Source organism: Alnus glutinosa, chromosome 11 (assembly GCF_958979055.1).
Source record: "Alnus glutinosa chromosome 11, dhAlnGlut1.1, whole genome shotgun sequence".
NCBI lineage: Eukaryota > Viridiplantae > Streptophyta > Magnoliopsida > Fagales > Betulaceae > Alnus > Alnus glutinosa.
In genome coordinates, this window is record NC_084896.1 from 16,468,021 (window position 1) to 16,481,890 (window position 13,870).

Sequence of the window (13,870 nt, forward strand, 5' to 3'; positions counted from 1 at the left end):
TTATAATTGAAAAATAGAGATAAAATTTTACCTGTGAGAAGATCCTGGTAAACTAGCATGGTTGCAGAGATTTAGTTCTTTTTTCTCTGTAGAGGAATTGAAACGAAGTTTGAAAAGAACAAAAAACCGAAGAACCGAAGTGTGAGAGCTTACCTCTTTTGATGGCTGGGCTCGTCGGCTGTGGTGGTGCTTCGACTGGGATCGTCGGCGGTGTAATGGGTCGTCGTGGATGGAGACGAAGATGGGTCTTACCTGGTGGATGGGTCGTCGGAGATGGCGATACAGGGGATGGAGACCGCACGATACCTTGTGACCGAAGATGGAGATCGATGGTGGTAGCTGGTGGCGATGGTAGCCAGTGGTGGGTGGAGGGAGGAGGGAAAATTTTGGGGGAATTTTTTTTGGAGAAATTTTTTAGCTTCCGTTTTCGTGTTTAAAACGCAGCTTTTGAAATTTTTGAAATTCTGAATTTTTTCTTTTTTTTTTTTTTTTTTTTTAAAAAGGCCTGACGTGGCTGATGCCACGTCAGATGGAGATGGACAAGAGAGGGACGCTGGAGCGCCAGGTAGAATTACTCCATTTTTTCCTACTTGTTGACTTTTCTCACTTAAAACAGGGCCCACACTTGTTTCCTTTCTTTTTGGTTTCACATAGCTCACTCTTCTTACACGTGATTCCCATCAACAAACAAAGTCCAACAAAAACAAAAACAAGCAGCACACTTCTCTCCTTCACATTTTTCTTTTCTTTTATCGCCTAAACGCACGCACCCTCTCTTCTTTCTTTCCTTCTTTCTTTTTCTTCTCCTCTCTTCCCCTTCGTCCCCCACACAGCAGCTCGCCTCTTCTCTTTCCCTTCCCTTTCTTCTTCCTCTTCTCTCACTCGCACTCACGCACACATAGCAACCCATGAGAGAGCCCGAAGTGCAGAAATGCCGAGAGAGAGAACAGATAGTGAGAGAGAGATTTTGAAATGGATGATGTCCAGCCATGGGTAGAAGAAGAAAAGATGGGATTTTTGGCCATGGACGTCCGGTGAGGTAAAAATCCCTAGCTTCCTTGTATTTTCACGTTTGCCCATTGATTTTATGTTGCAAAATCAGATTCTCTTTGGGTTTGGTTTAGGTTGAAATCCTAGGGTTTTTAAAGCCACTAATTTAGGTGAATAATTTTATGGGTTTGGAATGGGTTTTACTTGAAATGAAATTCTAGGGTTTTCATGGGGATTTATTTTGTGGGATGGCCGAATGGTGCATTTTTGTAGATTTTGATTCTTGATTATATTAGCCAATGATTAATGCTTTATTGTAGGTTGTTGATGTTTGATTGGAAATTGATTTTTGAGGGGTGTTTTGGTGGAACCCAAATCTGATTTTGGGAGTTTTAAATTGATTATTATGTTTATGGATGTGAGATGAGATTTAGATGAAATCTGGTTGTGAATGGGGGGCTGACTTGGGATTGATATTATTTTTGGGATGAATGGCTTAGGACAATGGTGTATTTCTCTTGGAGTTTCGGTTTTTAGTGATGCTAGATTTATGTTAATGTTCTAAGATAGGTTGGGTTTCATGTATGGGTTGATTTGGGGTTTGTTGTGAACTTGTAGGTTTGAAGTGCTAAGTGGATTGATTGTGTTGTTTTGTTATGGGTTATTGGTTTGATGGTGATCTTGTGTGATTATGGGTTTGAGGATATTGTTAAGGATATTGGTGGATATATATATATTTTAATGCTAAGAATTTATGTTATTTGGGAAGTTTTATTACTTATGGTTGATTGATGAGTATGTGTTAGGCTTGTTGTATGAAGGGGTTTGGTATGGAATTGAGTACCGGACAGTACTCTAATTAAGGAAATTGGTTAGGTTGGTTTGTTGGAATTGTTGGAGGTTAATCTTGATAGTTTATAGCTAATGCTTTGAGATGAATTAAACAAGTAATTATGTGAAAAGATGACTTGAATAAAAGCAAAGTATATTGAGGGTTATTATGTTAACATAATAAATAATATTAAGGCCCTAGGTTACTTATATGATTAGTAATTAGTAAGGATTAAGTATTAAATGAAATGATTAAATGAGAATGCTTTAAAATTGTAAATTATCCAAATAACCCTAGGTTAATAAGTATAACTTGGTAAATATATGTTAGTAAGCTTATAGAAACACATAAATGTAATATGAATCCACTATGTGACAATGTAGTAACTAATCCACCTATACATGTACACATGATATTTATGTGTCATCTGATTAGGTTAAGCGTTGTATGTGTGTGTGTGTGTGTGTGTATATATATATATATATACACACATATGCATGTGAATAGGTTAAATATGTATTGTTAACTTAGTAAATAAGTAACTAGCCATTAATGGGTTAACAATGACAATAGGATATAATAATAATAAATGACAAGCCATAAAAGTGTTAGTAATATTAAGGCGGTACAACAATAATGAATGAGCTAATGAGAATAGTAAATACATCCTTGTAATAATAGACGTAATATGATATGAACCTAAACCTAAATGATGACCTAATAATAGTTTAAGATACTTAGCTAGACTTAGAAGCGGGTAACATGACGTGTGAACACGCGAGTAGTCTATGTGTCATAGAGTATAGAGTTCCATAGCATAGTCGAACGCTATAAGTATTTGCAGGATCGTGTCATAGTTGGAGACTTCAATGGGTTCTCCAATGTAGGGTTCGAGTCGTGAGTCCAATGCAGCCAATGTGAGTATTCTACTCACTGAGAAGTATTATTTTTATATGTGATGAATTGCAAATTATATGTTGTTTTATAAACCTGAACCAACGGTATGTTGATTATGATCTGTTTTGGATGATTTGAGTACTTTTGAGTATATTGAAATTATGATGATGTTTTGAAGTATGAATATGATATGTGGAGTTTAAATGAATGGAGTCACCGTATGTTATGGTTGGGAGTTTCGAAAACTAAACTGCAATGAATATGATATTTAATTTTAGAATGAGTTAAGTTATGCAAATTGTTTAAGAAATGACATGTTGAATTGTTTATGTTTTCATAAAGAAAGCATGTGTTAAAGGCATGATTCATGAAATGAAATGTATATTGTTTTAAGGCATGATGCATATGCATATGCATATGAACGCTAAACGTGCATCGAAGTGGGGTTTATAACCCACTGGAAACAATGCTTGTGGTAATTCCCATGATGCTTGGATTAATTTCGATGATGCTTGCATTAATTTCCATGATGCTTGGGTAACACCCATGATGCTTGGGGTAATTCCCATGATGCTTGGATTAATTTCCATGATGCTTGGATTAATTTGCATGATGTTATTGGGGTAATTCCCATGATGTGCATTGCATAATCATTTATAGCATGGTTTTGATGAGTGATGTTTTTATACTATGAGTAGTTTTGCTAGAAGTACTAGTATGCATAAGAGTTTTAATGGAAAAGAGCTTATGTATATTTCTATCGTCTGGTTGCATGTGTTAAAAAGCTTTGTACCATCAATCATAAAAGTATTATAGTAGATGAGAATGTATGTAGTTGTTTCCAACAATGAAGCTTCTATGTATAAGCTCAGCTGCGTAGTATGCTTTAAATGTTTTCTATTAGTCGGTGTATGCTATATCAGCTATAGGGATTTTCAAACAAAAGTTTATAAAATTGGTAGCTGTTATAGTGTACGCATGACTAAAAAGAAAAAGTTGGTTCTTTGCGAAAATTCAGTGAATAGTATACCTTTGAGGTCTTAGTGTATTTATTTATGCTAAGATGGTGGGCTTATAATTCCACCTATACGGATGTGGTAAACCCCCACAACCGTATAGATGTTCCTTTGGCTGTAGGTATTTTGGTCGTAGTTGATGTTGTAGAAGTATGCTTGGGATATTATGACTGACGCACGCCGCGACGGTTGTAATTGTTGGACCACGGGTTGTCCACTATTTTATAGGTTTGTTTATAGTTTGTGACGATTGGGTCACTGGTTAATGTATAAAGTCATTTATGTTATGCATTTAATTGAGGGAAGATTTAATCATATAGTTATTTAATGGCTCTTTGTTGTAAATATTTGTGATAGATGTTTAAGAGGTGATTTTCGTTATTAGGTTTACATTTTCCGCTGCATAGTAGATAGATAGTATACTCTGATTTACCAGGTACATATTATGGGGTATGTATCATATGTTAGCTTTGCGACATATCGTCATGCCACTGTGAAGATCCGTTTGTATTTTAAAGGATTAATGTTTATGAAATGTTTCGTATATATAAAAATAAAAAAATTTATTTATTATGGGGTATGTATCATATGTTAGCTTTGCGACATAACACAGCATGGGCATGATTTCATGTCTCAATATAAGTGCCAATAAAAATGGTCAAGCAATTACCCAGTGTCAGTCCCTATGCCAAATCGCATCAAGAAATCATTTGTTTCATCTTTTTCACATCTCCCCAATACAACTAGGCTCCCCTTCAATATGTGTTGCATCTGCCACATATTTTTCTCACTATGAAAAGAAATCAATCAAAAGAAGTAGGAACAATTGCCCAGAATGGACATATATTCTTACATCTTTGACGATGGTTGAGGAATGAACAAATCTGATAAGAATGGGTTTGCAACTCTAGCTATGTGCTGTATTTATTAGAGCATCATATTGCCCAGACAGCAGCTATACTTATTTACCTAATACAAAATGCAGCCTAAATGAGAATATTTTACAGAAACTAATCCATTACTCCCTAATAAAAAGCAAAACCGAATGCCGGCAGATCATTCAGAAACAATAAAAAGTGGGAAAAGGCAAAACCCATTTCTTATATATGTTCATTTAAAATATAAAATAACATGAACCATTTAAAAATAACTGACCCCATTTCCATGAGCTCTCTCAACCAGCTTCGTAGGCGACAAGAATCCATCACTGAATTTGGAGTGCGAATGCAATTCGAACACCAGCTTCTCCCCACCTTTTCCAAGACTCTTCTGGACCCCAAAGTCATCGACAACAAAGGACACAGAAGAAGAAGGCAATGAAGAAGGCTGATCCAAGAATACCCATTCACTGACAGACTTGAAAGCCAGTGTCTGCTCTGCGGTCATCTTCCTTTTGCTCCCACCACGCTTCTTCTTCTTTTTCTCTTTGCCTTTCTTTTTTCCCTTGCAGCACTGCTCTCGGGCTGATTTGTATTAGAGAACCAATCTTCCCTAATATATTTTTGCAATCTGTAAATTAAAGATCAGTTTTTTTCTGTAATTGCTTTGTTGTTTCCTAATTTCTCACTGGCTCTCTCATGTGCAGTCAGATGACGATTGTTGTATGTGAAGAAGTTCGTGAAGCATATAGGAAAAAAAGGTTGGGCTCTAACAAATTTGGATATGATAGACCAGGTTTAGTCAGTTTGCAATACTACTTCCATTGGCTAAACTAATGGTCTTTGCAGTTCAGCTTGATGTTCATAAATTGTTGTAAATTGATCCAAATTTTAGGTAAAAGATAGGCCTCGCATGTGACATTGGCAAATTGTGTAGGGGTTGAATGGTGCTTATGCTATGCAATGGGTGCATAACTTGACATATAGCTTTGGTAGAAGCCTTTTCCAGTTGGCTAGTTAAACTCCAAATAAGCACATGATCGAAGCAATTAATTTCCCTGAACTTGAAAAATGTGTGATCACTCATAACATGTGTACTTTACTTAGTCATTTAAAGGCTTCGAGATTGTTAAATCAAAACTGCGGTGCAATATGCTTGTCGATCGTGATAAAATGGGGGTGCTTAAATTAATGATGATTATGTTGAGCTACACCAATTTTGTGGTGTGACAGTATGGCTAGTATAGTCAGCCCCTTCCTTACATTAGAAACACGTACTGTTACTTAGATCCATCACTATGGAGAAACGCAATGCAACCATGTCCTGAAGAACATTTGGTGACTCTTCCAATGTTTGGTCCATGATGCCTCCCTTATTTTACTCTTCCCAGAAGTTCAAATTAATTCGTCCAACATTGTCTTGTGGAGTATAGTTTGTGTTTAAACTTTTATTTTTTCAGTTGTCTTGTGCAGTTTGTGTTTAAACTTTTATGTTTTCAACTGAAAAATGCTCAGTGCTCAATGCTGAACTGAACAAATTTCAATGCTCTTTTTTTTTTTTTTTTTTTGACTTTCTTATTTGTCTTTTGGCTTTCAGTGCAAACGAGAAGGTTTTATCCAAAAGATAAAGGATGAGGAAGGTGAAGGATGTAATATTATGGATCACTTGAAGTAAATAAAGTTGCTGGAAAGTTTGATTTTGCACTTGGGAAAAGCTTTCAGCAGTCAAACGTTCATGGACACGATTTGCTGGGTTTCCAACAGGGTAGTTATAATGTAAGATTACCTTGAGTATGGAATTTTAACATATATAGCTTTATCATTTTTCCTCGAGTATTATGTTCTAAATTAGATATCACGACGGTTATAACTTTCTTGTGCATAATACAGATCAGTCATAACATCAACAAACTAGCTTTTGGTGACTACTTTCCTGGCTTGGTAAATCCCCTTGATGGGTAATTTTTTCTTTCTTCTCCTGCATAGCTTTTTACATGGTTCAAATTGAACAAAGTCAGAAACACTGTTTCTATTTGAATGTTTTCTGTAAAAAAGTGCATATATAGGCTGTATCATATAAAACTGCTGTCTTGAATCAAATCTGGCTTATGAAAATTCTGATGAATGCAATTACCTTTTCCAAATTAGGAATTGCTATATGCCATTTTTTTTTTCATAGTCATGTTTATTTACTCATTTCTTCTTGTCTTTCTTTCTTCCTCGTCTTATCATAACAAGAATTGCTCAAGAAAGTGAAATTGTCATATAGTTCAGAATGTTAGTAAATAACCATTTCTATTGTTTTTTAAGGTAAGTGAACAACCCTTTAATCAGATATATTACGTTATTTACTTTTTTCACTTCTCGATCAACGCCTTTTCTGGGTGCAATGGGTACATGAAACACCACATGGTATGTACCAGTATTTCATCATGGTTGGTATTATGTTCTTGTTATGTTTCTGTCTTTGAGGTTTCATAAACAAATGCTGAATGATATTTTCCTGTCTATAGAATTTTCTTTTTTTCTTGTATTAATTTTGATGTTTATATTGTATTAATTTTCTTTTTTTTCCTGTATTAATCAGATAAATTGAAGATGACAAAGTTGTATTCGTTTATTTTATTGATTAGATCAGGCCCCGAGATGCACCCTCAATGGTTTTGTGCAGTATTCTGTGACGGAGCATTTTAGGAGTGCCGAAACGAGTCACTTTTATCAGCCTCTTCCTGGAGTTTTCTTCTTTTATGACATTTCTGCAGTTAAGGTTGGTATCTTTGTTCACAACTAAAAGGCTATTGGAAAATGTGATTTTGGAGTCTATCATGATTATTAGGGTGCTTTTAGGTGTCGTTGATGAAAGACCTTGTACATTTTTTTTTTCTTTTTCCATTTTCACATGTTTAGTTTTGTTTTCTTTTGAAAGAAAAATTGTAAATGCACATTATCATAGCTGCATCTATAGCTGACAATTTTTTTCACGACCCACCAAAAAAGTGGGAGAGAGAAAAAGACATACATGAAGAAGAGAGAGAGAGAGAGAGAGAGAGAGTTGTTGATGTAGGTATGGGGCTATTAAAAAAATTGGTGCTTATGCAAATTTGTTTCATTGTGCGGTCAGAGTACCTATTTTACTGTTTCATCATTGTATTTTATTTTGTTATAGAATATATTGAATGAATTTTTGAAAATCTTCATCCAAGAAATGCAAATTGAAAACATATGAAGGGTTGTCTCCATTAGTAGTGGAGGTTTATGCTTCTCCAGCAGATGCTTTGCCTGGATGTTGGTTGTGGGACAATAGTTCTTGTCTCCCTTCTTGTTTTGGTTTTATTATTTGGATACAATTACTTAATATCTCTTATCTCTCTGTTTAGATATTTTCACGTACAGTTGGGGGAATAATAGATTCATTCATCTATCACGTACACTCAAAAAGTGATAAAGAAAAAAATTCGAAGTGGCAAATATAGAACCGATATTGTTGCCATTGGTTTTTTTTCGTTCTTTTTTTTTCCCTCGATCAGTTCATTCATTCATAGATTTACTTGCCAATTGGTTTTTGTTGAAACTTGGATCGGAAAGCATTGTGAATCTGATGCATATATATGTCCGGTCAAATGACGATAGAATATGGTTTAAATATCTAAATGTTGCTTTTTATACCTGCTGGCTTGAGTAATGACTATTATGAAACCAGCAAATGATTTCAAGTGTTTGGGCAGCTGGTTGAATTGTTCCTAAATTGTCAATAACATTTGCTTCTGGAAACTGTTTGTAGGCAAGTGCTCACTCCAATTTCCAAATAGATTAAACTTCATGTTATAAATGGGAAACAAGAAGGGAGAATCAAATATGAGATCAAACTTTCCCCCAAAAAAAATCTATTTTTAATTTGTTGGTTTTATTTTGTGCACTGAACTAAAGGCTTCATTATTCCTCAAGAAATATTGGATAATATAAATGTCATATAGGGGTACCAAATCTTTTACTAAAAAAAGAATACCAAGATGATGTGGAGCTTATTTAATGAAAATGATCAAAACAATTAATAAAAAAAAAAAATGTTACGAGTACCAAAGAAAACAAGATATGGAGATTAAAAAAAAAAAAATGATTAAGCTAGAGAATAATAGGAACATGCACGGATAAACTCTTTGCCTTTACATAAACAAGCTTTTACAATAGTTTCCCAACTCATCTTCAAGGTTGATGAGTGATAGCTAGCTGGCTAAAGATAATAATAACACTAACCGATGAAAGATTAATGAATGATAATAATAACAAACAAGAATGGCTAAATAGTTAAAAGCTTTATTCAAAGGTTGAACTGTTGTTGCTCTCCTATAATATTATTTTGTAATTCTAATTTCTTCACGCACTCCTCATACAATGCCTATCATCATCCTGCACTTACTTCCTTTTACCCTCTATAACATTATGTTCATTATAAGTTTATAACCAATTTTCGTCATAGTTTTGGGAGCGGAACAATTTTTTTTTTTTTTTTTCATCTACAAAATTAAGATTTCATCTTTCATAAACCATTATAGTAGGCCAAGTACTCAAGGATGATAAACTTCAATATTAGTTCTAACTTGGTGAGGCTTGCAATAGACATCTAAGCTCGCAAAAAAAGGTGTGTAGATAAATAAAAAGACAAAGCAAGAGAATAAATGAGCATGTAATTTTTTTATTTTTTTATTTGTTGAGAAAAAAATTGTAGGAAGAAGAAAGAAAGAGAAGATGTAAAGACGAAGAAAAAGACAAAGCAAGAGAATAAATGAGGATGTACAAAAAGAAATGACGGCTCTGTTTGTTAATGTGTTTTGAGTAGTATTTTTTGTTTTTCGTTTAAAAAAGTGTTTTTATGTGACATAAATGTGAAAACTGATTTTGTGTTTTAAAAAGTAAACTTTTGTATTTTGATTGTTTGTTAATGTTTTTGTATTTAAAAGAGAAAATAAATAAACACAAAACAAAAATTTTAACAAACAAAGCTAAAGTTTTGGAGACAGGAAAAAAATAATAACAATTAGGTTCATTATAACTCATTGCTTTCATAGTTTTGGGGGCATAGCGAATGTTTGTTTTGTCTACAAAAGTATAAATTCCATCCTTTGTAAACCAGCTTAGTGATAGTTAGGCCTAATAGCCATGGATGATAAACTTCAATAATATTGGATGCTAACTTTGGTGAGTCATGTAATGAATATCTAAATTTGCAAGAAACAAAGGTGTAGGAATAAAGAAAAAGATAAAGTAAAAGAATATATATATATATATATATATATATATATATATATATATATATATATATATATAAAGCGGAAGAAGAAACGAAAAGAAGTGGAAACGAAGAAAAAGACAAAGCAAGAGAATAAAGGAACGTGTACACAAAGAAAAGAAGGTTTAGAGACTAAGGAAACAAGAAAGAATAATTATGTTCATTATAAATTAACCATGTCAATCAAAAATTAGGATCATTAGGTTCATTATAACTCGCTTCTTTCATAGTTTTGGGGGCGTATCAAATGTTTGTTTTGTCTACGAAAGTAGAAATTTAATCTTTTGTAAACCATCTTAGTGATAGTTAGGCCGAACCTAATAGTCATGGATGATAAACTTCAATAATATTGGATGCTAACTTTGGGAATAATACTAGAAGTCTCTCTTGTGTCACTCAAAAAATGATGTGGCTTTTAAAATCGCCTCATTGGGCTTGTGATTGATCACTATTAAATTTTAATCAAATTGTGATTTTAAAAAGAATTTATTTTTTGGAGAGACACAAGAGCAACACATACATGATGGACTTCTAGAATTGCTCTAACTTTGCTGAGTCATGTAATGAATATCTAAACTTGCAAGAAATGAAGGTGTAGGAATAAAGAAAAAGATAAAGTAAAAGAATAAAAAACTATTCAAGAAGAACAAAAGAACAAAAAAAAAAAGAGGAAGAAGAAACAAAAGGAAGAAGTGAGAACGAAGAAAATGACAAAGAGAATAGAAGAACATGTACACAAAGAAAAGAAAGTTTAGAGACAAAAGAAACAAGAAAGGAATAATTATGTTCATTATAAATTAACCATGTCAATCACAATTTTGGAAGCATACCAAATGTTTTGTATTTTCTACCAAATCTTCCTTTGTGTTTAAACCATGCATCCTTGTGATAGTGAATAGATCTGTATTTTCATTTAGCAAAGGAGAAAAAGGTTTGTGTGATTGATCATTTAATTCCCATTCATCTGCCACTCTTTTACCAAATTAAGGGGCACAACAATTAAGCTTGAAGTTGTATAACAGGTACGTGCTATACACTCTCTCATTTGTTTTCTAGCTTGGTTATACTATTTTCTATTGTCATTATGTCTCTAGTGATATTTAACATGTATTTCAAAGATTTTGTAGAAAGTTGATAATTTTTTTTTATATATATAGTACCTACGTATTATTGGTCCATTTGGTCCTACTTAGAGTCGAAACTTGTGTTTTAAAAGTCTATTTGACCTTACGATTTTGCAAGTAAAAAGTGAATTTTTAAACAAAATCGTGAACAAAAAAGAAGAAGAAGAAATCCCCCTTGAAAAGAATGACAATTTGAAAACGTTGAAAAATTCATATTCTCTAATCGCAGGTAAGAATGTCCATTTTAGAAAGTGGACGATTTTAAAGGTCGAACTTTGATTTAAAGGTTAGACTGTGATTTTACCAAATGCTAGCTAATTACAATTTTAAAAATCACGCTTTTATCATTTTTTTTTTAAATTGTCAATTTTTTAAATTACATGTTTTGAAACTGCTATACCAAACCGATCCTAAGTCTCTTAATTATCAATAATTATTTTAGGTTGAAATCTGAATTTAAATTATAGCTAGATTTAAGGGTTTTTGTTGTCTAATTCGGTGTGTAAAACTTTTTGACGTACGTAAGGCAAAATTTGATAGGCCAAGTTCTGTACTTACGCTAGTTAATTTTAAATAAATTTAAATTACTCTTTTCAATTAAAGGTTAATTTCAACTTTAATTGAATTTTTTGGTCTTAAAGAGGAAGGATAAAGGATAAAGGCCGGTTTGTTAATTTTGGTATTTGAAAAAATAAAATTAGTGCCCAACAACATATATGCATCCACAAATTATTAATTACCATATTTATATATATTTTATAATTAATGTTTACAAACCCTTGGATCTCTACATACGTATCATCCTATCACATATATATCTGAATACTAACCACCTTTGGGTTTTGTGCCTACCTATATAGCTCTACCCTCTACGTACGTACGTGTGCGTTTGATATCCAGTAAGATGGCTGGCTGGATTTGGCATCACTTGCAGCTCAAAGATAAGCTGGAAAGTCATCGGAATTGCAGGCTGTGCAAAAAGCCAGTATTGGGAAGTCGTGGCTACAAATGCGGGAAATGCGGTGATTTTTTCCTTCATGAGTCGTGCCCCGTGCCAACAGACAAGATAGAGATAGAGGCCAGACATGATTTGGGAAGTACACATCACTTGATCTCCATGAAAGAGGTGGACAACAATGGCGAGAATAAAGTTGTTTGCTCATTGTGCGAGGAACCGGTATCGGGTTTGTTAGGTAACAATGGGCCCACCATTTACAAATGCTCCATCCCCAACTGTAGCTTCCTCCTTCTTCATGAACCATGCGCACAACTGCCCATCACGATTACAACACACCCTCTGCACCTCTTACCAAACCACGGCCTTGTTCTCATACCGTTAGATGAGACTAATAATCGTGAATTTTGTTGCCGTGCTTGCGGTAAAGTTTTCACTAGAGGCTTCTGTTACTATTGTGGGGAATGTAGTGATTATAGGCTCGACTTCAAATGTGCTTCTCGTTGTCTAAATATTAGTACAGCTGACAATTGTAACCGACACGCATTCTTCCCCACCCGAAATCCGATCCAATTCACTTGCGAAGTGTGTGGTGGGGAAAGCAGTGACGTTGCCTATCTATGTAGCAATTGTCGACTTCTTATTCACTTTAACTGTATTAAATTTCTAGGCAGCATCAAAGTTAGAGGACACGGTCACTCCCTCACTTGCACCTTCTCTCTTAGTAAAGGCAAAAAGCACAAGTGCCAAGTCTGTTACGAAGAGGTGGATACCAAGTATGCAGCTTACTGTTGTGATGATCACAAGTGTGGCTACATTGCCCACTTACGGTGTGCATATTGGCTTAGGAGGGACGTGAGTGAAACCAGTACTGTTTCCGTTGAGTATACTACTCATTTGGTCGAGGACAGCGATCTAAAAGAGGATGAAAAAACTGGCCCTCAGGAGATCCAACATCCGAGTCATCCTCAACACAAATTAATCATTAAAAAGTAAGAGCTCCAAGATGTCAAGCGTACGTGTTGTGAAGGGTGTATGCAATTTATAACGTTGCCCCCGTTTTACGGTTGTAAGGAATGCAGCTTTTCCCTCCATATAAGATATGCTAAACTACCCCAAGAGGTCAGGCGACTTAAACATCACCAACACCCGCTCACCCTACGTAATGTAGATTCCAATATTGTGCAATCGTTCAATTGTTGGGCTTGTTGGCGATCTCGAAATGGCTTCAGCTACAGATGTGCCAAGAATTCGTGTGGCGACAATGGAATGTTTGATGCTCAATGTATTTTAATTCCGGAAATCTTTAAACATAAAGGTCACCAACACCTCCTCTTCCTTGGTGAATTTTATCAACCAGAGTGCAATGCTTGTGGTCAACGCCCTGGTGGCGCTCAAATATTTGATTGCACTACTTGTGGGTTCCGCTTGTGTATTAAGTGTGCTACTCTTCCACTCGTAGCTAGGCATAGATACGACATACATCTCCTACATCTCTCTTACGCCGCCGCCGAAGACAACTCCGAAAAATATTATTGTGAAATTTGCGAAGAAGTAATGAACGAAAAGCTTTGGTTCTATTACTGTAAAGATTGTGACGTCGCTGCTCATCCTCGATGTATTCTTGGATAAACTTGGTTGGAGGAGTAGTTACATTTATTTAAATTTATAATTGTACTATAGGTTTTATTTAATTACAAAAGAGCTCCTTATCTTGCTAATGTCTGCAAATAAACTCATCCATGAGATATTCTTCTCCTGTAGTGAATATATGCAGTATTCCTTAGGCTAATAGGTATAGGGAAGAAGACCATTCACCGGATGTTAAAGAGGTTTACATGTAGATCTTTTTTTTGAAATCTCATTGTAAATTTGATGTTAGCTGCAGCTA

The 13,870-nt window shown here is 34.5% G+C and overlaps 1 protein-coding gene and 1 pseudogene across 1 annotated transcript; both read left to right on the forward strand.

The window, feature by feature from the left end:
• The window catches only part of LOC133880996 (uncharacterized), a 127,749-nt pseudogene that overhangs the window by 26,317 nt on the left and 87,562 nt on the right, over positions 1 to 13,870 (forward strand).
• LOC133882503 (uncharacterized) lies at positions 9,922 to 13,698 on the forward strand. Its single transcript, XM_062321689.1, has 2 exons — positions 9,922 to 10,922; positions 11,885 to 13,698. Exon 2 carries the CDS (start codon positions 11,929 to 11,931, stop codon positions 12,973 to 12,975), a length of 1,047 nt encoding a protein of 348 aa, XP_062177673.1. The 5' UTR covers positions 9,922 to 10,922; positions 11,885 to 11,928; the 3' UTR covers positions 12,976 to 13,698.